Source organism: Paroedura picta, chromosome 1 (assembly GCF_049243985.1).
Source record: "Paroedura picta isolate Pp20150507F chromosome 1, Ppicta_v3.0, whole genome shotgun sequence".
Lineage (NCBI taxonomy): Eukaryota > Metazoa > Chordata > Lepidosauria > Squamata > Gekkonidae > Paroedura > Paroedura picta.
Window position 1 is genome coordinate 47,803,998 of NC_135369.1, and position 25,513 is coordinate 47,829,510.

The 25,513-nt window shown below is 53.0% G+C and overlaps 1 protein-coding gene and 1 long non-coding RNA gene across 2 annotated transcripts in view; one reads left to right on the forward strand and one right to left on the reverse strand.

Annotated features, from left to right (window-relative positions):
- Positions 1 to 5,048: 5,048 nt before the first annotated feature.
- On the reverse strand, positions 5,049 to 10,986 carry SIX3 (SIX homeobox 3). The gene is made up of 2 exons (XM_077337279.1): positions 9,659 to 10,986; positions 5,049 to 6,866 (listed from the first exon to the last, which is right to left on the reverse strand). The coding sequence occupies exons 1-2, from the start codon at positions 10,486 to 10,488 to the stop codon at positions 6,674 to 6,676; spliced, it is 1,023 nt and encodes a 340-aa protein (XP_077193394.1). The 5' UTR covers positions 10,489 to 10,986; the 3' UTR covers positions 5,049 to 6,673.
- A 2,308-nt stretch (positions 10,987 to 13,294) lies between these two features.
- Positions 13,295 to 25,513, forward strand: part of LOC143837456 (uncharacterized) — a 33,535-nt gene continuing 21,316 nt past the window's right edge. The window contains exon 1 of the long non-coding RNA XR_013230982.1: positions 13,295 to 14,593. This is a non-coding gene — a long non-coding RNA (uncharacterized LOC143837456). The remainder of the gene's footprint in view (positions 14,594 to 25,513) is intronic.

Genomic DNA, 25,513 nt, shown 5'->3' on the forward strand with positions numbered 1-25,513 from the left:
CAGCGTCGCTGAGCAGAACGAAAGGGGGAAGGAGGGGCTTCCAGGTGACTTTCTCGCCGGCCAGACAAAGGGCCTTGTGCGCAGCCCTGGAGGGCTGGGGCGGGAGGGGGGATGCGCCTGTGTGCACAAGGACATCTCCACACACCTGGCCTGATCTCCCGGCACAAACATCCGGCTCTCCAGAGGCACACACTTATAGCCCACTGAAATCCGAGGTAAAGCTCCTATTGGCTTGAGTGAGCATGTATTCCAGCCACAGGCCGAGAAAAAGGAGCAGGCGAGCGAGGGGGGGGCGAGGGTCGGTGGCCCCGGAAGGAATTCCTCTCCTGCACGCAGTCTGTACTTGCTTGATGACCCTATCTTCTCTGCCATTGCCTCCCATCTGTCTCTGGTCTATTTTTAAGCACCCAATGTAGCCTTGTGGGCACAGGGTGAAACGCTTAGTCCAAATCGATGTTTCGGTTTGGATTGTAATAACGAAAGAGACCCGCTTCGTCATAACGTGCCACCCCACCCCACGGGAGCACTCGAGAGCAAAAGTTGAAGAATGCAACCCATTGCCTCACCCACTCCTCTTGGGGAGCCCCCGTCGGCTCCAGTCCAGTGCATTAGAGCCCAGTGGCGAGGGACTCACAAGCAGCATGATCGGAAGCAGTGCGAACTGTTAGATTCCTCCGTTTAAATTCAAATACAGCTGTTTTCAGGAAGAAAGTGCAGGCAGCCTCGTTGAGTCGGGCCTAAAGTTTAAACCTTTACCCGAAACCTTCGCGCCTAAACAACTGACTTGACCTCCACCGGCTAAGGCTTGTCCGCCTTGGCTCTCTTCCGGCCCCGAGCAGAATTACAAGCGGCAGGGCACGGATTGTCCCCATTTCAAGGAGCCCCCTATAGGATCCTTCCCATTTAGCGCCCCCTGTTGCCCCCTCCAGGTCTTGTCAGCTGCGCGCCTTGTCTGCCATCTGGCCTCCCGGGTCCCAGTGCTTTTCTTTTTGCCTATTGATCAACGCACTTCAGCTTCCGAGTAATTTCATCTTAATCAACAGGACAGCTTGTCCCGGATAATAAACTAATACAAGAGAAGGGGAATTGTCGATAGCGATCAGTCAAAGCAAGGGAAAGAGGTAGCCCACCCCCTCCCCAATTTCAGTTTGGCCATTTTCGATAGGCCCTATCTTCACAGGGCAGATGGCTGTGGGGTGGGAGGAGGGAAGAAGGCTTAAATGCAGATTTTCATAGATTTACACCTCAATCAACCATTCAGGTTTCTAATGCAAATCCTAAAGCAAGTTCGAGTGGGGAGGGGTCAGCAATGGCCAGAGAAAAATCCGGAGCTTTAGCTTTGTTACTTGAGCTTTTTAAACAAAACCAAACAACCCAAATGTTTCAGCCAGCTATAGTGGTGCAACTCGGGAGCAAATGTCTCGAGGGCTGGGTCTGCGGACTAGCGGCTTTGCCACCCAAACAAACTGCCTAGCAACCCATGGCTAAATGCATTTACCTGGAAGTAAATCCCATTGATTTTGAGAGCAGTCGCATTCATGCATGGCAGCAAACTACCCCTGATAACACAGGAATAAAGTCAGGGGTGGCTTGCAATAATCCTGTCTTGGATCGCGGACCCTAAAAGACCAATATAGAGTTGGGCCCTGGGGCTGATCGTCAAGACCAAAGCCAACCAGTCCAACCAACAAGGGAGAAGTCCTCCTCTGAAGCCTCCTGAAAAGTGGTGGGTATGTTTTAGCGCTGGTTAAAACCTGTGTGCCGCAGGATTTGGTTTTAATTATTATTTTCAAGCCAGGCCGTTTACACCGGGAAAGGAAAGCGTTGCTAACTAGGGCAGGAACTCCTGGCTGTAATGGAACTGGTTTCTGCTTGCCCTGCCCACAACACCAAGGGAAGTCCAAAGACCCGGCAGCTGCTCCGTAAAGTTACGATAAAGTTATGCTCAACACATCTGGTTAGAAGAGTTCTTGGCTGCGGAGGCCAGAGGGCAGAATGCAAACGGGTTTCATTCCCCTTGACCTCGACAGACCCTGAGTCAAAACGCATCCAGGCTTTGGGGGGGGAGATTTTTAGGGCCAGCTTGCAGATATTGTCCGGATCGCAGAAGGCACCTTCAGGCTCCACAGTCTGAGTCGGAGCAGCAAATGAACTCTTCCGCACCGGAAAATGACGGCAAGGTCCTAAAATCTCCTGCAAGCAACCAGTGGACAAAGGAAACGCTCACAATAAATTTAAAAAGAACTGCCTAAACTGGATAAAACACACCCCTCTTTCTCCCCAAAGGACTCTCAGCCCCCAGGAGGAGTGGTCTTTCTGTTTGTTTGTTTTTTGCAAGTACTGGAAATCCAGTATCTGCTGGTAGGATCTTGGCCTCATCCTGAAAATGACCCCCCCCCCCAGTGCTGAGATGCCAAAATTAGCGACTGGGCTTTACTTTTGGGAAAGAAAAAGGTGCGGGGGGGGGGGATAATCTGTAACCTATTTGAATGATTCTTTTTCCAGCTAACACATTTCATAGGGACTACGTTGGGGGGGGGGAGCACAACTGCTTTATACCGCAGTGGATCTAATTCGAAGCTGAACGAAGCAGAAGTCACTTGTGAATCGCCCCCTGCCCGGTAATACCGAATAGAGTTTTCTTTCATCTGGAGCCGACATCACTTGCGCCCCGGCCCAAATCTCAGGTAAAGGAAAGCCATGCCGCTTCTGCCTCAGGGCCCTGAATGGGGCTGCCACTCCGGGCACGCTTGTCTGCGGGGAGAGGACGCGCACAGTCTGCTGCTGCAGATCCGCAAACGCTCCTGGGCAGAGTTGTGGGCAACAATTTGGATCTGAGCCGATTCCTGGGGCTGGGATTTGGGGCGAGGGGGGGGGAAGGGGTGTCTTGCCGATCTCTGCTGTGGATTCAAAAACCGATCAGAAGTGATTTGATGATGGCCGCCAAAGATAGCTGGACAAGACTCTGCTGAACGGCTTCAGCCATAACCGAGACACTCTGTCCTGGGTTGGGTCGCTAGAGATGGGAAGCGCACCTGAAGAAGAGCGAGACGCATAAAACTCTCGCGCCCTCCCCATAAATGCCTGCTGTTTGCAATCCCAGAAGGCCAGGTCAAACCTCCCTCATGTATTTATCGCCACGGAAACGCACAGGCTAGGGCAAATTGTTCCCTAGCAGAGTCTATGACAGTCCCCACAAGCTAATTTCTTAGTCCAAATAAGTGGATGTCTTTTTGCGCGCGCACTTTCTCCCTTCAGCCTCTCCCTTCCAAGAGGAAGGTCCGGGTAAATATACCAGCACGATCCAGATCCAAGTGAAGCGCTTTCAAGCCAGCTTCTATTCTCTTCTATTGAGGACTGTAGGGCGAGGAGGTCGCCTAGACTTACTCCTGAGTAAGCGTGTCTAGGATTACGGCTTTCTTCCCCTAGGATCTGGGTGCCGGAGGCAAACTACTCTGAGTGCCCTTTTGACCAAAGCGAAGGCCACAGTCCCATTGGCCAAGTCTCTCTTGTTTTGCTTCTCCCCAGTCTCTCCAGCCCCCTCCTCCCTCCAAGAATATCTCCTGTCCTTTGGCAACCAACCACCTGAGGGGAGGGGAAATCCCACACGACTTTGGAAATGGTCAAGAAAAATTCCAGGCACGTTTCTGTCTAATCCCAATCAAAGTTTCAAAATTGTATTTTCAAGTAAAAACAAGTTTAGAATTCACCTCTTCTTCCCTCACGCTTGATTAACCTGCCGGCGGGCCAGGCAAAAAACCCCAAACAACCCACCACCCCTTTCCCCATGTGCCAAAGGTGACGCGGGACCACCGGTCTCAGGCCGAAGAATGGCTCCTTTCAGCGCATTAGCGCAGCTCCTTCAGACTGGAGGGGAGGAGCCCAAAACTGATGAGGCCAGAAGGAATCGTTGAGGGGGCAGCGGTGGTGTGTGTGTGGGTGTGTGGGTGTGTGTGTGTGAGAGAGAGAGAGAGAGAGAGAGAGAGAGAGAGAGAGAGAGAGAGAGAGAGAGAGAGAGAGAGATGTTTGCATTTAAAGCTACAGACAAAAAAAAAAACAGTTTCTGGGGGAAGTCAACAGAATGACTCAAAGGGCTCTGTGGGCACCCCAGATTCCGGGGCCGAGAGAGGGAGCCTCATCCAGGGACTGCTGCTGGGAGCTCCATTTCCTTTAATGGGGGTTTAGAAGCAGAATTGACCAGTGCAACCCCCCCCCCCAACAAAAGAGACTCAGAGCTGTGCGTAGGGGTATGTATAGAGGGGGAGGGGGTCCCTTTCTATCTCATGCCCATTGGACATTCTTCTGCGACCCAGGTTTCTTCCCTGCTCACAGGCCTACACACAGCGGCCTGGGATCCGCTGGTGGCCAGGAGCCTTTCTCTCCCTCCACCCATCAACTATCATGCCCCAGGTTGGGGGGGGGGGTGCGGACATCCTTCTTTTGACCCCACTTAGCGCACACGCACACCCTACCGAAAATACTGATATAAAATAATGCATCACAGGTCTCGAGTCTTGCAGTCTGGCACAGTGATCTTCACACACACACACACACACACACACTAAGTGGGAGGTCTCGCCCCCCTAGATTTCCGCAGCATTGACTTCCTTTGCACAGCGAATGCGCTTTCAGGCATATTTCTGGGACTCATCCACAGCCCACAAAACCGCAGAACTTGAGTGTCCACCGAGTGAGGCTCTCCTACCTACACCAAGGTAGTCCTACTGCAATTAAGGGGTGGGAACTTGTTCCGAAGGGCGCCGATTCTTTCTGACCAGAGCCTTCGAGGTCAAAGCGGTTACCCTGGCTTCCATGCAAGAGCTTCGGCTTAACTGGCTTCTGGATCCGGAAGCCCTCAATGCACACAAAGTACTGAACGGCCAAAGGAAGCAAAATATTCAACAGGAGTTTTTGTAAAAAACAAACAAACAAACAAACAAAAAACACCAACCAATCTCAATTTCTCTGTCCACGAAGGTGAAAAGAAAGGAAGCCGGGAAGGGATCAGCATGTCTTTACAGCAGACGAAAAACACCAGGGTCAATAAATAGATAAGAAAATGGAATACTGTATTTGATTTTTTTTAGAAAGTTTGTACATATAGATAAACACGCAGTAAAGGAAACAGTGGTATAAGCGTCCTACGTGGAGTTTAAGAAGAAACCCCAAAAGCTGCTATTTAAATACTCAAAAATGCTTTTTGCATAAGATAACTACAGTGGCACCCTACGCTTCATGTCGCCTATCACTTGGGGTCCCTTTCGGAAACCTAGTCCGTCACCTCTTGACAGCTAGGTCTGTGCAAGGAACTCCAGCCAGGGGGGATGTTGTTTTAGAAAAGAGAGGGAAGGGTTGGGGGTGGGGGGAGAGGAGGCCAGGGGAGGAGGGGAGGGGAGACAGAAAGAGAGAGAGAGAGAGAGAGAGAGGACCAGAGAAGAGAAGAGCAAATGTCATATACAAGCATTTTCTACACATATATTACAAACTGGGAGAATGGCCGCATCATCATTAAGATATACATAATTCATATAAAATTTTGAAATAAAAATAAAAATCTGTTACAGTCATTAACTATTCTTTTTTCCACATTTATAACCAGTACCCACACAGGCAGTGACAGAAGTGTAGAAAAAAAGGTGCTTACGAAGAAATGATTGTCTGTTGAACAAAAGCATAAAAAATTAAAACAACCACCACAGAGGGAGGAAGAGGAGGGGGGGAATTGCATCTAGTTTAAGCCACCGTTTGGACTTGGGGTGGGGGATGATAAAGAAAGACAGACTGATAAAAACCCAACCAACCAACCAAAAAAAAAAGGCGATAAACATGGGATATTTCCCTCTTCAAAGAGTTCCTTTAAAATTTTTAGAATGCCTTTTCCCCCTCCATATTTTTTACAGATTCTAGTGGCATTTTCCTATATTTCCTCCACCTCCTAGTTGTTCTTCCTTACTGTTCATTTATTATAGAGAATATTATACCCCAACCCACCCCCAGCCCAGATACAAATGAACCATCGTCATGCAAAACGAGTGAGATGCAGTCCATGGGAAAGCGCAAACAATGAACTCCAAAGGAAGAGAGACAGAGAGAGACAGAGAGACAGAGAGACAGAGAGAGAGAGAGAGAGAGAGAGAGAGCTCAATCGTGTTTTTTCTCCTATAAAGAATACAAATGTCACCTTTTCTTTCTTTCTTTCTTTCTTTCTTTCTTTCTTTCTTTCTTTCTTTCTTTCTTTCTTTCTTTCTTTCTTTCTTTCTTTCGAATAATAGTAATAATAACCGGGCGATATCGTTGTTGCTGTTCTTGTTCGGTTCCCCGCTGCAGCATCAACGTCTTGTCCCAAGTATGGTTTTTTTTTCTCCTTTAAGTTCCTTTTCCACGTGGATTTTTGTTTGTTTCTTATTTCTTTTGATTGCTAAGTAAGGTTTGCATTTTAATGTTTTTCAAAACCTTTGCAACGTCTGCTTAGTTCCCGCCCCCTCCTGTGTCTAGCCGTGTTCTGAAAGCGGCTTCCTTGGGGGGGGGGGGGTCTCGGAGGGGTCGGGCAGGCGGTGCAGGCTGGCCGGGGCCAGGGCCAGTGAGGGAGTGGGGGAGAGGCGGGCGAGGGGCGCCGCACCGGAGTTCGCCTGGTTCTGCCCGGCGCTCCCAGGGCCCGCAAGCCTGGCCGACATCATACATCACATTCTGAGTCGCTGGAGGTGACCGAGAGGATGGACGTGCCCGTCTCAGCCCTTTCCGTCAGGCTGGAGACGCTGGTGGTGGGGCTGGCCGCCGTGGACGGAGATTCGGCCGAGCTGTGGGTCGGGCAGCCGGGCTCCGACAAGGACCGCATGCCGCTCTGTCCGATGGCCTGGTGCTGGAGCCTGCAGGACGCGGGGAGACAAACCGAGAGCACAAAGCCTCGCTCAGAAGCGCAGCCGCCGCACAGAGCGCTTCACAGCCCCTGCGCCGGCCCGGACACCCACCCCAACGCGGCCCACCCCAGAACAGCCATCCGGAGCCCGCCGTGGCGGCCAGCTGGGCAGCCCTCATCTTTCTTCAGTGCCCACGGCACCGGCCAGCCCGGCTCCAGGGGCCACCTAAAAGGAACATCCAGGGGTCTCTCCCTCCCCCCCTCCCTTCATGTCTCCGGAGCGGCCCGCTGGCCTTGCGAGCTCGCTGGTCACGGCAACATCAAACCAGCCACCGCTTCTCCCCCACCCCACCCTCACCCGCACCACAAGTGTTTCAAGCCGAAGAGAGTGAAAAGAGAAAGTAAACTGCACTTTGGGGCGGGGTGCCTATGGACAAACATTCTGTAATTTAAAAGTGGATGTGGGGAGACCCACCTATGCATGCATGCACAAACACAGGGCGGGAGGGAATCGGCATAGGAAAGCCGCCGCTGTGTCGGCTAGCCCCCCACCCCACCCCGCCCTCCGGTGAAAGGGCAGAAAGACAGGCCGGGTTTGCAGGGAAGGTTTTGGGGTCCTTCTGCCTTTGCTTGCTGGGTCGGCCGGCCGGCTGCTGGGCCACGCTCTGGGCACCAGCCCTATCCCCACCCCCTGCTCCGAGAGAGTCCAGGAGGATCCGCGATGCCCGCGGAGAGCCACAAAGCATCAGCGAGGGCAACGTCCCTCCAATTCCAGCCATAAATCAATAGAGTATTTTAAAAGGGGGGAGGACAGAAAGTTTGGGGGAGGATCGGGAAGGGCGACGTTTTCCAAGCCCTTGGCTTGTCCAGTTTATCTCCCTCCCACCCAATCTCCGCTCTGTATTTTCAGGTTTGTTGTGGTTGAAGCCGATGGCTGCCAAGCCAATGGCTTTCGGAGAGCCCGGCAAATACAGACAAAGAAAGGCCGGCCGCAGCCTCTTAGAATCGTCAACAACTAAGCAGGTTCCTCCAGGGACAAAGGATACAAAATAACTCGACCCAACTAAAATGAGCTCTGATCTAGAGACCATGGTCGACAGGAGTTTTTTTGCGACGTTGTCCTGCATTCAGTCAGGGGATTCGACTCTGAGCCAGACGGATGGAGAGGTCCCACAGCGGTCCACATTAGAGGGTGGATGGCGGTTCCCCCCCCCCTCACACACACACACACACACACACAACCTCCTCCAAAAAAACTTCGATTCAGACGTGTGCAAGAAAAAGAAAATTCCAAGCCCTTTATAAAAAGCAACTCTGGGCAACTTCCCCGGTTATTTTTTTATTATATTTCCTCCCTTTGCTGTGATGTTTTTGTATTTTTTGAGAATATATATATATATATATATTTTTCCCCAAGTGCTTCTGGATTTAACAGTATTTTAAAAGGATTCCCCTTGGTAGTTTTGAGAGCCACCGGGGTGCCGACTTTCCCCTAGCTGACTCACAACCCCCCCCCCCACCACCACCACCACTGATTTGCTCCTTGCCCGCTATAGTTGGGAGCACTGGGGTCTGTTTTGTGTTTAAATATTTTATTGTTCTCTCTTTTGGAATTCAGATTAAACTTTCCACAATAAAGAGGAATGGAGAAGGGGGGAGAGTTAATGGAAAATCGTGTTTCTTCTGAATCATTATGCTTATTTTCAAAGGGTGAAGTAGGGACACATAAAAATACGCTTTAAAGAATTGTTTTAAAGAATTAAAAGTGTTGTTTTCTGGAGCAATTTAAACACGCACAAACAGTGTTTTGTGAGTGCATCACACGATCAAAGCCCAGCTACATAGGTCCACATGGTATTCCCACCCGCATGTGGATTTTATATTTTTACATAAATTAAATAGGCCTCAACTCGGATTTGGAATGAGGGGCTAGTTTTATTCATTTTTATTGCTTTTCTTTGAGATTACATTTGCCTGTCTGGTTTTCTCGCTTTCTTTTGCCAATGCATTTGTTTGCTTTTTATAATTAATATGTAAGAGCAATGGCAGAACAAATCCCCCCACAAAAGCAGGACGCTTTGCACAAGGATATTTGTTTAGACTCTTTAGTGTGCAAAGCTGTGGCGGAGGACAGACACAGAGAGAAAAGTTCCTAGTTGCCAAATCCAGGTTTCATGGCCAAATTTATTCTTCTAATCCCCCCCTCCCAACCTACCCCACAGCAATTTGCTGTTTGCTATGAAGACGGCTTTCTTCTTTTTTGCCTGCCCCTGAAAAAAGAAGGGGTGCTCAGGGGAGGAGGCATTTGCAAAGGCGAGAAAGCGGCGCCCTAAACATCACAGCCAGGCGGAGAGCCGAGTGGAACCGGCGAGGCAGAATTTTCTGCATGCTTCTGTGCTGCAGAGAGGCTGCAGGTCCGCACGTGTGCAGAACCGGCCCATGTCTTTTGCAGGCCGTGTGAAAATGACCGGGGACTTTGGAGAGCAAAGGCAAGTAGGGGTGGGGAGAGATGAACGGGCAAGGGCGCGGTGTGGTGGGGAGGGAGAACTGCTTCTGGCCCAATCGGCAGGAGCCCCCCTCGGCTTGGGGGAGCCCGTCCTCCCGGGGCTAAGGCGCTTGTTGACCAGTCCTCCAGGCGGATCAGGTGAATTTGGGGGCCTCCTCCTGAACCCCCAGTCAGCCTGGGAAAGGAGGCGGCCCCGGTGGCCCCAGCAGAGAGCTGTCCAGTCCAGCCGGTTAGGCCGACCCCCCACCATTTCCCGAACCCCCCCCCTCCACCTCGGCCCGGGAGCTGCCACTGACCTGTTCTTGGCCGCCGCTGCCCGATCCCGCTGCCGCCGGTTCTTGAACCAGTTTCCCACTTGCGTGGGGGTGAGCCCGGTGGCCTGGGCCAGTTCCCTTTTCTTGCTGGGGTTGGGGTAGGGGTCCTGGAGGTACCACTCCCGCAGGAGGCTGCGAGTCCGCTCCTTGAAGCAGTGCGTCTTCTGCTCGCCGTCCCAGATGGTCCGCGGCAGGGGAAACTTCTTGCGGACGCGGTACTTGTCGACCGGCCCCAAGGGGCGTCCGCGCAGCTTCTCGGCTTCCTGGTAGTGCGCCTCTAGCCACATGGCCTGCAGCTTGCCGTGCGACTCCTTGGTGAACTTGTGGTTCTCCAGGATGTGGTAAAGGTCACGGAAGTTGCCCGTGTGGAAGGCCACCACCGCCCGGGCACGCAGGATGGACTCGTGCTTGTTGATGGCCTCGCACGCCCCGGGGGCCACCGGCAGCGACCACAAGAACCGGCCCAGCCGCTCGATGTCGCCCGTCTCTTCCAGCGTCTCGCAGACGCTGGCCACCTGCTCCGGCGAGAAGTTGAGGGTGGGCAGCTGGAACATGGACAGCTCTTCCGGGGCCCCTCGTGAGGCGCCGCCACCGCCACCCCCGGCCGATCCGGCGCTGCACCCAGTGGCGGCACTGCTGCCCCCGCCGCCGCCGCCGCCGCTGCCCCCGCTGCCGCCGCCGCCACCTCCAGCTCCGGCGCTGCTGCCCCCGCTGGCCAGGAGCAGCGAGCGGTGGTGGTGGTGCGGGTCACTGGGGAAGTTTGGCAGGAAGAAATGGGTGGGATAAAGCTCTAGCGGGGACCGGAACACCATGGGACCCAGCCTGGCGGACGGGGGTGGCGGGCCGGCCAGAGACGGGCAAGAGGCGGGCTCAAGGCGCCGAGTGAGCCGGCCAGCAGGCAGGAGGAGCCCAGCGAGGAGGGATAGAAGCGGCGGCGGCGGCAGCCCGGAGAGCAGAGCAAGAGGGGAGGGACAGGGGGCTCTCGCACCCCGCGCGCATCCACACCCGCACCCGCGCCCGCAGCCACATAGAGACCCTCATCCAAACCCGCAGCCGCGCGCGCGCACTCTCACCCGCCCGCCACCTTTCACACGCTCACGCACACACCCGCGCACACACGCTTGCTCACACGCCCGCCCTGCCGCATGCAGAGGCGCGCTCGCTCGCTCCTTCGCTCGCCCGCTCGCTCCCACCAGCCACACGCCTCCCTGCAGACTCGCCGCCGCCGCCGAGGCAAGCAGATTCAGGGATTCGGCCGCGATCGCCCTAATGACAACAGCCTCATAATAGCTCCCCTAAATCCACAGTGAGTGCAGCTCCGAAGCATTTTGTTTCGCTTTTCTATTGGCCTGCCGGGTGTCGTTGTGGCGTCGCCATGGCAGCGCCCTGCCAATCACTGTCAGCCCTGCCAATCATCAGGGACTACGTAAGAAAAAGGGCTCTTACCACGGCGCCCAAAGGCGGAGGGGAGGGGAAACGGGGAGGAGGAAGGCAGGGAGGGAGGGGGAGGGAAGGAGCAGGAGGGAGGGGAAGGGCAGCAGGGGGAGGCCTGAGTGTGTGTGCGCGCACGCCAGTTTGTGTGTGTGCATGTGTGTGTGTGTTAATCTTTGCAACTCCTAATCTTAGCACTTCCACTTCTCTGTCTCCCCCCCCCAAAAAAAACTCCCTCCCTTCCAAACAAACGATCAGGAAAATGCGCAAGGCAGTGCGCATTTCTTTGGCTTGACCAGGATGTCCCTGTAGAAGGGAAGAGCCCGCTTGCAACCATCAAATCAGCCCAAGTGCAAAGGGAAGTGCGGAGGAGGAGGAAAAAGAAGACAATGACGGGGTGGCCCAGCCGGGACTCCGCCGGGCGAAAAGGCTCCTTGCAGAGCTCTGTGGCACACGCCTTGTAGGTAGTTGCGCTTCGTCCTGCCTATCGGAACCCTCTGAGTGCCGCGAAGCCCAAGGAGCTCATTAGGCCCATCCTCAGACCGCTGACCCTGCCAGGAGCAGCCTGGAAATCCAGCGCATGCTGGGGCGGAGGGGTCGAGGCAGAGGGAGGGGAAACCCGGCCCTTCCCCGCTCCCCTTCTCCCTGCCGGAGCTGCACACAAGGGACCGCTAGAGGTAACTTCCGTGCCAACTTTGCAAAAGTGTCGCTTGGATCGTCTTTCAATCCGTCGCCAAGTCCTCCGACGCTGGGGTGGGGGGGTATTTTGTAACCTCCCCGTCTTATCAGACAGAGCTCTTCTCCAGCCACTCATCACCCCTGCAGAGGGCCGCAACCCCCCCCCTGGATGCCTCCCCCCCCAGATTTCACGGACCTCCTTCGGGCTCCTGGTCCCCGCCCGGCTCTCAGCCCCAGTTTTAAAATCTGCGGAGCGGCAGTACAAATATGCCTCCGCCTTAGAAACCATTGTTCGGAGCGGAGAAGCCCATTGCTGAGCGGCTACCTCCTCATTGTCAGCTGAAAGGGCCTCCCTCGGCTGCCGGCCGCCTGGCTTTATCCTTAGGTGTGTTGTTTTTAAGGAGATTTTAATCGGCATCTTGAGCTGCTGACTCCTTTGTTCCGTTGCTGCAGCTCTGGAAGTGTGATTTACAGAGATTTGTACGGGTCATGGCTGTCTTTCCAGCCTTACTGTGTATATTTAGACAGGACTTTGGTTGGCGTTAAAAACTGTATGTTTTGAATGGGTTCACACACAGTAGCAAACAATGCGGACATTGTCGAGGCATGTAGAACGTGTATTGAAACGCAGCATCCAGACTTCTCCTAATCTGCCCTCAATAAAGCTGAAATAATTATCCTAAGCCGCCTTTCTAGAAGAAGAAAAAAAATCACTGAGGAATTCAAAACTCCCCCCCCCCAAAGAATCTATGCTCTGCATTCCAATGCAGATCTAGAAGGGCGAGGGAAGGGGGGGGTGGAGACATCAGTGGGAGGGAAGGGGGAAATAGAAACAAGATATACAATTAAAATGGGGGGGGGAGAATAACATCCCGTGACGTGGCCTATTGGAGGTATGATCATCCCCATCTTTCGGAAAGCTGCGGTGGGCGATAGAGGAAGAGCAGCCTTGAGCCGGACTCCCAAACTGGCCAGGCGCTTTCCACAGAGCAGCCCCAATGAAATAAATGCCAAGTGGCAGATGAATAGGTCCAACTGGAGGAGCTACTGGACTGGAAGATCCTGGCCGGATTAGGTATTCATCACTTCTCCACCAAAGTGTCAGCAGGGGAGTGCTACCTTGGCTGTCGCCTTCCCCTGAGAACAAGGCACCCTGCCTAATTTTTAGCAAGGGGCCTCAACACTTTGGGGTCGGCCGGGACCTAAGAGAGGAGTGAAAGGGGCTGAGGTGAAGAGAGGATTCTTCCCGCCGCCCCTCCCTGCACGGTCCCAGTTTAGATCTCGAACCTGGGGATGAGTCAACCGTGGTGGTCGAGCACAGGTAGGATTCAGGGCAGCCCAGAGCACTGATTCCCAGAGCTCTCCTCCCTCGCAGGGCGAGGACTGCAGCCACAGGCCGCAAGGAGAATGCCATTCTTGGGCGCAGGGAAATGGGGTGGCTGGAGCATAGTTCCCTCTGTTTTTCTTTCTTAGAATAAAAGAGAAATTAGTGGACCTTCCTTCCTTCCTTCCTTCCTTCCTTCCTAATCTGGGCTCACACTCACTCCAAAAAAACTTTTGCAGGATTACATTCTAAGAGCTCCGTTCTAAATGTATTTACTTCTGTGCACTGGTGGGTCTTCCTTCCCAATGAGCAAAGCTCTTTCGCCACTGGACACTAATCCATGGTGCTCAGTTTTCCTTTATTTTGGAGGGTGACCCCCGGAAGCCTAAACATCTCATAGCAGGAAGGCTACACAGGTGGCCTTGGCTCCTAGTGAAAACGGTGAAGAGGACCAGGGCAGAGTGGCATCTCTCTCACACACACACACGGCCCGTAGACATGGCAAGCAGAGGCTGGCTCGGAAGCCTTTCCAAGGCACAAATTCGATGTATTCGCCTTCCAGCAGCGCGCCTTCACTGGCCCGCTAGCCGAGGGGGGCACTGATAGATCTCCCCCCCTCCAAGATGCGCCTCTGACGGGGTAGGTTTGGCCTCCTGAAGTCCTTGCTAGATATCTTTGCACCCAGGAGGTTGTGGTTTCCGCTGCTAGAGACACACCCTGTCTGGCTGCTCCTGAAGATGGACTGATCCTTAACTAAGCTGACCTCGAGCTCTTTCCAGGGGCCCTCTCTGGCCCTCTTTCCTGCCTGGAGGGGCCCCGCTTGGACTTGTCCTCTTCCCAAAGGGGCAGGCCGGCGACGATCTGAGAACGTCTGGAGGCCACGGCCTGGTGGCTCTGCCTAGGGTAACCAAGAGAAACTTGGGGCATTGTTCGTGGGCTGGGCTGGGGGGTGGGGGCCGGCCAAAGTTGCTCAGGTTGTGCCTAGCAGGGCGACTGAGCTGTCCCTCGCTTCTCTAAGCCTGTTAGAGACACATTCTCATGTCCTTAAATGTACAAGCAGATAATTGTTGGAGCTCTAGCTTTGTGCAAAGGAGGCCAGGGTGTAAATGCCGTTTAATGACTGCAGCTGCTGGCTGAAAACTGTCAATGGAATTGGCTAATGCAGAGGCCCCGGAAAAAGGGCGCTTCCCCCCCCTGTGTGTGTGTGTGGTGTGTGTGTGTGTGTGTGTTTTTTTTTTTTTTTTTGCAAGTGAGCTGCAGAGACTGAGCGCTGCTGGAGCCGAAGAGGGAGCTGGAGAGGGGGAGAGAGAGAGAAAGACCGACAGGCGGACGGACGGCAAGAAAGGGAAGAAGCAGAGGAAGAAAAGAGAGCGGTGGGGGGCGGGGGAGAGAAGCCGGGATCGCAGCAGCCAAACCAGACGCTCTTCATCCAGGCCACGGAAAGCAAAGACCTTCTGCTCTTGGGAAAATCCTTTCCGGATCCTGTAAGTTTCCCCCCCTGCCCAATTATTATTCGGCGCAGCCACCTCTTGCAAGGAATGTGCCTGTAGTTTGTTCAAAGTTGTTGATTTCTGCTTAGGCTTGGTTGTGATTGATACAAACAAACTGCCACCCCTCCCCCGGTTTACCACACCTCCCAGACTCGGAGGCGGAAGAGCCCCAGGAACACAGAGAGAGCACTCCGCTTCCTTCAAGCCCCGGGGAGGGGAGGGGAGGAGAGGGGAGAGGGCGAGGGGGTCCCAGAGTCTTTGCGAGCGGCTCTCTTCACCTCCTGGAGTTCCCGGATGGCCCCCTGCGCTTGAGCCTGCTTGGCGTGGCCCGGGCAATCGATGGCGTTTCCGGCCAAAGAAAGGGTTCAGGAGCCCTTGCGCCACTTCCCATCTGCGCCGCACTTCGTAGGAATTGGGTGGACCTCTGCTTCTGGGGTCCCATCTTCTGACCTTCGCAAAAGGGAGGGGTGGAGGGACGTGTTGCAGATGAAGATGGGAAAGGCAATGGTTTCCAAAAGTCTACTGCCTGCCTCCGAAGTCAGTCCCATTGAATTCAATGGGGCAGCCTGGCCAAGGAGCCCCCAGATTTCCCCCAGGTGGGTCGGGGAAGACGCTCCTCTGCCCCTTTGCCCGAAAGTAAATGCAATTTGAGTCAGTGGGGCTTAGGCTAGGGAGAAATCTCCAAGTGCCCGCCAGCGGCTCAGCGTTCGAGATGGAGGTTCCCTGTTTAGTTGCTTGTTTGTTATTGACGCTCCCGGTTCATCCATCCCTGTCCCCCCGGCCCCATCCCAACTCGGTCCTGAACGATCCAGTCGGTGGGTCTACTTGAGACTTCCTCCCACCGCACCCCCACTTTTCAAGTCAGAGGGTGCTGGGCTGCCGCTTCAAGGGTATTGAATCTTAGTGGAATTGGAAAGGGCACTTGGGGGGGGGGGGGGGAGAAGGGAGACAAGAAATCGCCCATCTACACAGGACTGTCTTTTACTGCAGGGCTTTAACGGAGTTCTTGAGTTGCACCCCCCCCCCCCCGCTCCCTTCTCAACAGAACGTAGATCCTCGATAGGACCCATCAGGCCGCTGCGATTTAAAAACACGGAGCTAAAAAGGAAGGCGACTTTAGGAGCTGAACAGGTTTCCAGCTTGAAATGGGTGGAACGAGGAGGTTAAGTTTCTAAGGGGGCCTAAGACTCAGGTGAAAACTTTTTTAAAAGTCCCTTGTGGGGGAGAGGGAAGCCCCCAGATATTTACAAGGGAATGGAATGTTTTTGCTTAGGGAAGGAGCGAGAATATAACAAAGACGAATCTAGGTATGCAACCAAAGTATTCTGTAAGCAGTTTTTGGGGTGTGTGGGAAGTTTGTGTTTTCGGAAGAGTTTTCCACTTCTGGCTCCCCTTCTCAGGTTTGAAACCGAATCTTTTAGCAGGTTCGGAGCCCTCTTCTGCTCCAAATAAACAGTACCTTCGGTAACTTGTCCTGAGCACAGAGCCATCCAATTGAAACCCATTCATTATAATGGAACTAGAATTGCAAGCCAATGTGTTTGCTTTGTTAAGATTCTGGCCCATTTATGGCCCTGAACTCTAGGTTTGGCTTTGGCTTTTCTATGAGGGGTGGGGGTAGATTACCACATCGAGAGAAATGGCCCCCGATGACCCGAAGCAAATGTGCTTTAACAGAATTCCCACTCCTTTCAGAAGGCTGCGCTGGGAAGTCCGCTCTCTTTTACTTCAGGCATTTTCTTGGAAGCAAATGCTGTTGGTTTCGGTGAGAACGCGCAGCCTTGATCCTTGGCAACTCACGTGGAGTTCAAAAGGGCTACCCCGAATTACACAGGAGACTTGATGGCGATATTCACTTGGCAATAAGTTCAGCTTTGTTCAGTGGGGCTGGTTCCTAGGTAAATGTTCGTAAAATCGCAGAAGACTCCACACTGGGACCCCAATTCAGAGTTAGGCACTCTTTTGTGTTTCCATGGAACTTAACACAGTCCTGCTGGGTACGTACTTGGAGGCACTGGAGTAAATGTGGACACTTATATGATGCAGAGATGGTCTGTACCCCTGAGCATAGTGAGGTGTACTTCCGAGTAAACATAAATAGTATCCGGCTAGACTTTTGCACTGGGTTGTGGCTGATGAGTTGAAGATCAGAACGTAGTCGAACCCTAAGCCTGGTTACTCAAAAGTAAGCCCCACTCCCTTCCTGGCAAATCCTCTTCTAACTATTGCCTGACCTTTGGAATTGTATGTGCCTAATCTGGTACAAGTGCGTGTATATATTAAGCCATACATGGGAACTTTAGAAACAGAGTGGTTTAAAATGACGAATAATGGGGACCTTTAGATGAGACCAAGAAAGGAAAGGAGGGGGGAGGGTTTAAGGGTATATAAATTCAGACACACTTCCATGGTAGTAATTTCTACTTGGCCCATAGGGTCTCCTTCTGAATAAATATGCCACGGAATCGGTGCGCACAGATGGGTGGAAGGGAGGTCTTGAATTAAGAGTGTGCTTTTGCAATGATAAATAATAGAAATCCGCTGGGGCGGCTGAGCGGAGTCCTGGAACAGCACAGTGTTCTGCCACTTTAGTGGGAGTAGCACGTTGATGGTGCCGAGAGGGTCTGTATCTGCTGGCTGCGCTGACTGACGCATCATTTTGTCCGTCGGGATGGATGTTTTTTAAAAGGCAGTGGATGAGGGAGTCGAAGTGTTTTGGCCTTCCTGCCCACGGTTCGTGGGCCTATAAATCAAACCCCAGAAAAGAGAAGGAAAGTGAGGGTGACAAAAAGAAAGAAAGGAAAGGAGAAAAGGAAAGGAAAAAGGGATCACTGGGAGGGGGAAACTGTTTTCGTATTTTCTCAGACAGGGGAAAAAGTTAAGTGTACACCATTGTTCCAACTTTTCTGTTTTATTTCACATTTCCTGGTGTGCAGTGGTGGTGGTGGGGAACAGAATATCTTATCAGTCTCTGGTGGTGACCCTCATTAGGGGGGCATCCAACGAAAGCCCCGCCGTTGGAAGAAAGCTGCCCAATCAGGGCGATTGCACGCCTTGTTAGAGATGGTTAATGAAGCTTCGCCAGCGCCTCGAAGAAAGGCACCCTCAATGCCGATCTACCTTGTGTCAACTCGTTACTTCTAATGAATTGCATCAAAATCCTGCTCTGAATGGGAAGAGGGGGGGAGCCCGCCGGCTCCCACCCACCCACCCTCGGGTTGCTGCTGCTTCCCCATTTATCCCACAGCCCTCCCCTTCACTGTTTCTCCAGCACAGGATCTGGCCACGAGGGCTTGCTGGGTCCTCGCTCCACATCCCAGGGTAACCTACGGACCCAATGAGTCCCGGGACTGGGTTCCATGGTTTGGCGCGGGACTGGCGACCTGCGTGGGAATGGACCTGCGCCGGAATGGGCTCAGACCTTAAGCCCCACTGCCTTCCACCAGACTTACGCGAGAATACGTGTGCCTCGGTCGCAAGGATGGACCGCGGCAGGGCCAATAGTGGTGGGGACAGGGCCATGTCGAGAGGGCCGGCAAGCTGGGGGCAGGCGGGGGGAGGCGGAGAGGCAGTGGCCCCATTCCATCCGGGCGCCCCGGCACTCTGCCAGGCGACTCCGTCGGTGCTCGAGTCCCTCTGGAGCCTTCGGGTTTACTCCGAGGGGCGGGAGCGTCGGTCTTTCCAAGCAGCCGAGGCGCACGAGAGAGCGGCTTCGCAGCTATCAGGGTTACGTTTTTGCTGCTTGCCTTCTGATTTCATGGCCTCCCCTCCCTCTGGGCCGGCACTTTAAAATCAATTAGTATTTTTTTCTATTCTGGAGGTAAATTATTCAAACAAATGTTTGGAAAGACCCCGAGGGAGAATTTGGCCGCGACAAAAGGTTTGATTAGCCCCATTTCCTCCCCCTTCTCCTCCCCCTTCTCCCTCGCGCCCCCTCCCGCCAATACTCCCCCCTCCCCAAAAGCCACAAAGGCTGGGAGTTCCGAGGCACTAGAAACAGGACAGCCTCAATTAACCAAGAGTCACCGGCTTCCTCCGCCTGGAGGGAGCCCAAATTGGGGAGCTTCCCTGCTTTTGCATCTTGATGGCCCCGGGATTGCAGACAGCAAACAAACCAACCAACAAAGCGCCTCCCCGTCCAGATCAGGCCAACAGCAAGTGGCAACGTTGGGGGCGCGATCTAAACAACAGCGAGCCCTAAATGCTGATTATCGCATGCACCGATCCGCATCCATTATCTGCCCTCCACACGGTCTATATATTGATTTCCAGATCCGCGTTTCATGCCGGTGAAAAAGCGGCAGTCAGAGGCAGAACTGTCTGCAGCTCACGCGGTCGAAGGCTGGGCGGGGGTTGGGGGTGCGGGGTAGGAGTGGGTGTCGAGCCTTTGTCAGGAAAGCTCCCATGCAGGAGAGGAAAGAGCCAGGGGGAAGAAAGTGGCTGCTTCTCCAGCCAAGGCGGGCAGAATTCACATTTCTTCAAGGTGATCAAGAGGGCCGGCCAGCAGTGGGCTCCAGAGGTCCCCAATGGTGTCTCCCTCCAACCTCCACATGTGCAGCCCCGAGTCCTGCTCAGTGTCACTGGCCTGTAGGCACTCTGTTTCCCCAGGAAGAAGAATCCGGCCAGGTGCAGTTCAGCCCCCCCACCCCACCCCACCAGAAATACCAAGAGATGCAGAGTTAGAATCTGAGTTCTGAGTTACTGTAGTCCTCAACTCTGCGGACCTGTGGGGGTATGATCTGTATGTATCAGAGAAAGAGAGAGATTCTATAATGCAGTTTTGCACTTTAGCTAAAAACAAGGGATCATGGAAAGGGTGATGAAGGGAACCAGGCAAGAGAAAGCTACTTTTAAAACATGTCCAAGAGCACAGCATTTGGTTTCTTTCCTTTCAATGGCCGGCCCCCGCAAGCTATTTGCTCTGGAATTGAGGGGGACTCCTCTCAAAGATTTCACAGAAGCTGCTCGGGAATACAGTGTGTGGGAAGAAGAAAACCCAGCCTACGTGGATGATATGCCCGCGCACTCTTCCATCCATTCACCAGCATTTCACTGCCTGTATGAATTGTTTGAAAAGCCCCTTAGCAGTGTGATGAAGGCCCAGATTATCCCTTCTTCTGTTTCCGTGTAGTTACTCGGCATAGCCAAGTTATGAGAGTCAAAATTAAGATCTGGGGGGGGGGGGACCCTTCCAACTTGCCGTAGTCATGCAAGCCTCTGAGGCTTCAGTGGCTCTCCGTCGTCCTGTTTGTTAAAACTCCAGTCGTAGCCCACTGAAGCAGAAATATCAACGCCCAGTACAGGCGAGGGAACCAAGCAGGCTGAAGAGTGCGGAGAATCGCGCAGCCAGCCCCCTCTCCAGCCGACGGTATGTCAGCAAGTGCAAATGTCTTCTTCCCATCTCTGCCTGGAAGCCGAGAAGATGTTGAAAGGCATTTTAAAAGAATCTTTAGAAGCATGGGGCACGACCCAGCCAGAGTTAAGCACTTTTAATTCCCATTGATTTCAATGAGAGAGAATTAAATGCTTGCTTAATTCTTCCATTGAAGTCAATGGGAATTAAAGGTACGTGATTTGGCCAGGGCTTCCGTGATTCTTTATTGCTTATTCTTATCACCCCTAGCCTGGCTGAGGAGGGAAGGAGGAAAGGAGAGCCACACTTAATCAATGGTTTATTATTATTATTATTATTATTATTATTATTATTATTATTATTATTATTATTATTATTATTATTATTATTATTATTATTATTAATTTACAAGTGTCCGGGTCTCTTTAAGGATGGCCCAGGTGAAACAATTTCTTACAGAATAAAATGGGCAGCTCTCTTATGTAAATTTAACATTCACCAGACCACCTCCCTACCTCACCCCCAGTTTGGCGGATCATCCCCGTCGGGGATTACTAGGGAACTTCCCTTACTCAAGACTAAGCAAATATTTGACGTCATCGCCAAATAAGCAATCAGATTGTCTTTGTCAATTTCTGCTAAAGGAAAATAAACATTAATTAAACACCAAGAAAACTTCTGGAGTGAAGATGCTGGCCTGCCCACACTCCCACTGGTTGAAGCCAGTTCCGGTTTAATCAATAGGACTTTGTTCAAAGTAAATGTGCTCACGGGCGACCATATCGCTGCATTGACATACATTGCATGCGCTACAACCACGACAATCTAGTATGTGTCTTTGTTAAACAGAATGGCACGTCATCTTGACTATAGAAAGGGTTTGTGTATTTATGAATGGTATAGAGGATTGGTTTATGTGAATGAATGTACACTGTCTCCCAGTCAGGGAGAGATCCTTACATAAATTCACATAGTCCCTATGCTAATACAAACACCGTGTATCAGTTACTCCTATCTCTCTCTCTCTCTTTCTCTCTCTGTGTATAAGAGAGGGGGAGGGAGAGAAAGGGAGGGAGAGAGAGAGAGAGAGAGAGAGAGAGAGAGAGAGAGAGAGAGAGAGAGAGAGAGAGAGACTTAGCTATAGTTTCCCAATACTGTTTAGCTGACACAAGAGGATTTCAACGAACTCACGTAACCATTGCTTGTTACGGTACTGACTTGGGAGAAATGTGCTGCAGACTGACTGTGGATCCGGAGCTGATTGTAGCTGTTTCACATGCCAGGCAGCCTATTGCACAGGAATAATGGCGTCCAACTGAATTGTGTAATAGGGCCCAAGTGCCACCGTGCCATGCTCAAGCTACAAGTACTCTTACAGATGTGAGCCATTCTTGAACTCCATGAGGGTACACTGTCTAATATTGAACGCACTTCTGCTTTAGGATGCTTAGGGCTGATCCTGCGTAGAGCAGGGGGTTGGACTAGATGGCCTGTATGGCCCCTTCCTATTCTACGATTCTATGAAGAGTTACGATTGCCATTGTACTTATACATTTTTGTCATCTAATAAAATAATGGGGGGAGAGAAGATAATCTGGAAAGAAAGAAAGAAAGAAAGAAAGAAAGAAAGAAAGAAAGAAAGAAAGAAAGAAAGCTCCTCTGTGTTCCCTTTCAGGCAGGGAAGGGAAAGGTGCCTAAAAGTGGAGAAGGTGCAGCCGCCAGTCCTGTCGGGATTCGCCGCGCAGGCTGAGGCAGGCAGGCAGGAAGTGAGGTGCGGCGGGTGGGCGGGGGTGGGGTGGGGACGGTTTTCTGGAACACAGACCAGCATCAACCGAGCCTCTGATTTCCTTATAAATTCGTGGCATCGGACGAGCCAGATTGCGAGATCCGGTGTTGGTGCATTCAGGGAAGAAATCCCGCCCCTGCGGTGGCTTTTCCTCCCGGCCAGCCAAATGGCCCCGCCATGCTGCTGAGGCCGGACTGGACCGGAGGCCCCCTTCGGGCAGGCCAATCTCTCCGCCTCCTGCTCGGCGCACTCTCCCCGCCCCTCACGGGGGCTTTTGTGGCGCCCCGGTCTCAATGCTCGGCGCGCGAAACATTTTGAAGGCCGGTGTCAGCGGGCTGACAAACGGAGGGGCATGAAAGGCCAGGCAGGCGAGGATGCTCTTGACTTCTTAGCGGTCGCCGAGAAAAGGAGCCGGAGCCGCTTAATATGAGGGGCTCAGTCAATGTGGAGCACAAAGCTGGGGAACAAAACCCGGGCCGGGAGGAAGGAGAGGGGAAAGTTGCGCTCAGCACGCGCAGGCCGCGCCAGCCGTTTGATTGAGCGCTGAATGGGAGGAAGGGTGCCCAGCCGCAGCCGCCCGGGGCACGACACCCCCCCATGCCCCCCAATCCCCAGCAGCCTCAAGGGCCTCCCAAGATCCAGGGGAAGTTGTTCCTCTCCGACCCACGCTTCTTCCCTCCATACCAAATGCAGGAGGGATGAGAAGTGTGTGGTGTGTAGTGGGTGTGTGTCTTTTCGGAGAGACCTGCATTGTGGGAGGGATTTCGGAGATCCCGATCTCCCGAGTTTCCAGCTGCCCTTCTCCCAAAGACTATTTACACCTATTGGGAGGCTCAAGCTACAGATTTCACTGTGTGCATTGGGGGGGGGGGAATGGGTGCTCGCAGCCAGGTGGATCTCTCAGCTTACACTTACTAGAGACGTCTGTGAGAAACATTCGGTAACTTGCCAGTATCAGATCCACAGCGGAATCTCATGCATGTTTACTCAGAGGCAAGTCCCACTTAGTTGGATGGGACTGTCTAGGAGGTACATGAAGAGCTGTGCCAACTCCTCTTCCAGAGGGCTTAGTCCCAGTGACCTCAGCGGGGCTTCGAATGGCACACTTCCCCTTCCCCTTCCCACCAGTTGGCAGGCAGATAACAGCCCGAGACAACCCTAGGGGCACTTTGGGCCCAATCCGGCCAGAATGAATTTCTCTTTGTCTTATTGTTTCCCTGGGTACGGCTGAAGTTCATGCTTCGCTCTCCACTGTTCTCTGTTTGACAAAAAAGTTATTCACTTTGGCTGGACCTTTACTAAGGTGCAAAGTCTCTTTGAACTTGTTAGGGCTTGTTACTACCAAAAAACAAAGAAAACAGGAGTGAGAATTATCGGTCTTTCAGGTTTTCTGTAAAAAGTGTATACTCAATTTCCGCCCCCCCCCGCCCCGCTGTCTGTGAGAGAGCGAGAGATACAGAAAGCTGTTGCAAGTAAGCGCAGTTCACTGGGTTTCATTCAGTGCCTTTTAATTTCACACAAGCTGCGGAGGATCCGGGCGGTGTCATATCCATCATCTTGGAGGTGAAGGAACCTAACCGTGGACTACACTATCATTGAGCCGCATTATCCCTAGATAAGGCCAGGTAGATTGGGTGATAGAGTGACATCCCCCCCCCCCCCGCAAGCCTCAACCCACTTAATTCCCAAGCAGATCTATTGGGCTTAATGAGACCGCAACAGGGGAAAGAAGCGCGGCTCAGCCAACGGGTCTGAAGCCCGGTTCATTTTGGTGGGCGAGGGAAGCACCTGCTGAAATCTGGCTCGCTGAACTCAGAGGGGCTTTGAAACGGCTGGCGTCACACTGGATCATGCCCTTCACTGGCAGAGCAGGAAAGCCGTCCAAGGCAAACCCCCCCCCCAAAAAAAAAGCCTAGCAGCTGTCGCAGTAGACGCACTGAGAGACAGGTTTGCATACCTAACTGGAAGGCCTGCTTACCAATGGGGTGGCCCGAATCTCTGGGTGTATTGGATACCTGCCTGTGCTGGAGGATGTGAAGCGGTAAAGAGACCTAACTAAGGCAGCCCATGTCCCGTTTGCCTCCTGTGAATGTGGGCTAAGAGGCTGATCTGTGCTAGAATTGCAGAGCAGAGAAACTAGAAGAAGAAGGTTCTTGTACCCTGCTTTTAAAGGAGTCTCAGTGGCTTACAATCGCCTTCCCTTCCTATGCCCACACCAGACACCTGTGAAGTAGGTGTGGCTGAGAGAGCTCTGAGAGAACGGACTGACCCAAGGTCACTTAGCATGTGGAGAAGGAGTGGGGAATCAAACCCAGTTCTCCAGATTTGAGACCAAGCTGTAGGCATGTATCTGCCCCTATTTAACCCCCCCCCCCCATTTACTGAGTGTGTACAGGGGCGTGCACACACACACACACAAGTTGAGGCCCTAACCGTCTTTCAACGCAGGGATGCTTGGGCCCCGGATGGAGATGTTCTGTGTCTTGCTTCTACAAATACACCCGTAGACTACGTGAATGCCATAGCCGTTCAGGTAGCTTTTTAGTAAACGTAAAATTGGATTCTGGAAGTACAGCTGTGTCGATTTTGTACACAGAGAAGGCCGTATTATTTTTTTGTGGAATCACACCAGACTAGAAATCAGAAATCGATAACCTGGAGAAGACAGCATGCCATCGAGCGCTTTTAATGGACTGGGGAAGCGATCCTAAAGCAGCGCAGCGCGTCGTGCCGGCGAAGGCGGCTAGCGCGGGAGGGCATTTGTGTGGCAGGGTGGAAGGGCAGAAGAATCACGCGCCTTGGAAGCCTGGCTGTATAGAGAAGGGACCGCTTGGTGACTTGGCTGGGTGAGGACAGGCTGGAGATGCCGGCGACGCTGAATCCCTACAGCCCAGGGAACTCCCCGCTGCCTGGCACTCTGGGGCTGGCAGGCTGGTTCGAATTTACTCCCCCCCCCCCAGTGCCCCACTCCCGACTTCGAAGGGGGCCCCCAGTTCCAGGATTCATCAGCTTAGGGAAGAATTTTGGGTCTGCTTTGACAATTCACAGGAGGGGAGCTGGGGAAGACCCTGGCCACGATCCAGCTCAAGGGAAGTATGCTTCAGTCCGTCCCCAGAACGGAACAGAAGCGCTTACTGAGCAGCTCTCCCCTGGAACTGATGGGGAATGAAAAGTCGATTCCTGGTAAGTGGCCAGGAGGAGGGGGACTGTGGGAACTTCGAGAGCCAGCGTGGTGGGGTGGTCGAGAGCGGCGGCCTCTAGTCCTGGGCTTGATTCCTCACTCCTCCGCATCCAGCCAGTTGGGTGACCTGGGACCAGTCACAGTTCTCTCAGAGCTCTCTCAGCACTCAGCCTCACCGACCTCACTGAGGACGTCTGTTGTGAGGAAAGAGAAGGGAATTGTCGGCCGATTTGTTAGACTCCTTCGGGTAGAGAAAAGCGGGGTCCAAAATCCCGAGCTCCTTCTGAGTTCAGGTTCTCCACCAGGTCCATGACGTACATTCCAGCCAGCAAGAGTCCACCCGGGAGGAGTTACCTTCTAGAGGGCCCTGCTACTGATCATCTTCGGTGATCTCGCAGCCCAGGTCAACACACAGAAGGGGCACCAGGACGCATGCGTCCGCCACCCAGTTTCTGGGCTCAGCTCTACGCCTCTCGCCTGAGGCCTTGAAGGCCAGCTACAGCACGGAGACAGCTGCCTTCAGGTTCGTTGGGCTGAAGGAGACCTCCATTGCAACGGCGCCTACTCGTGTGGGAGTCAGTCTCTCTCATTCAC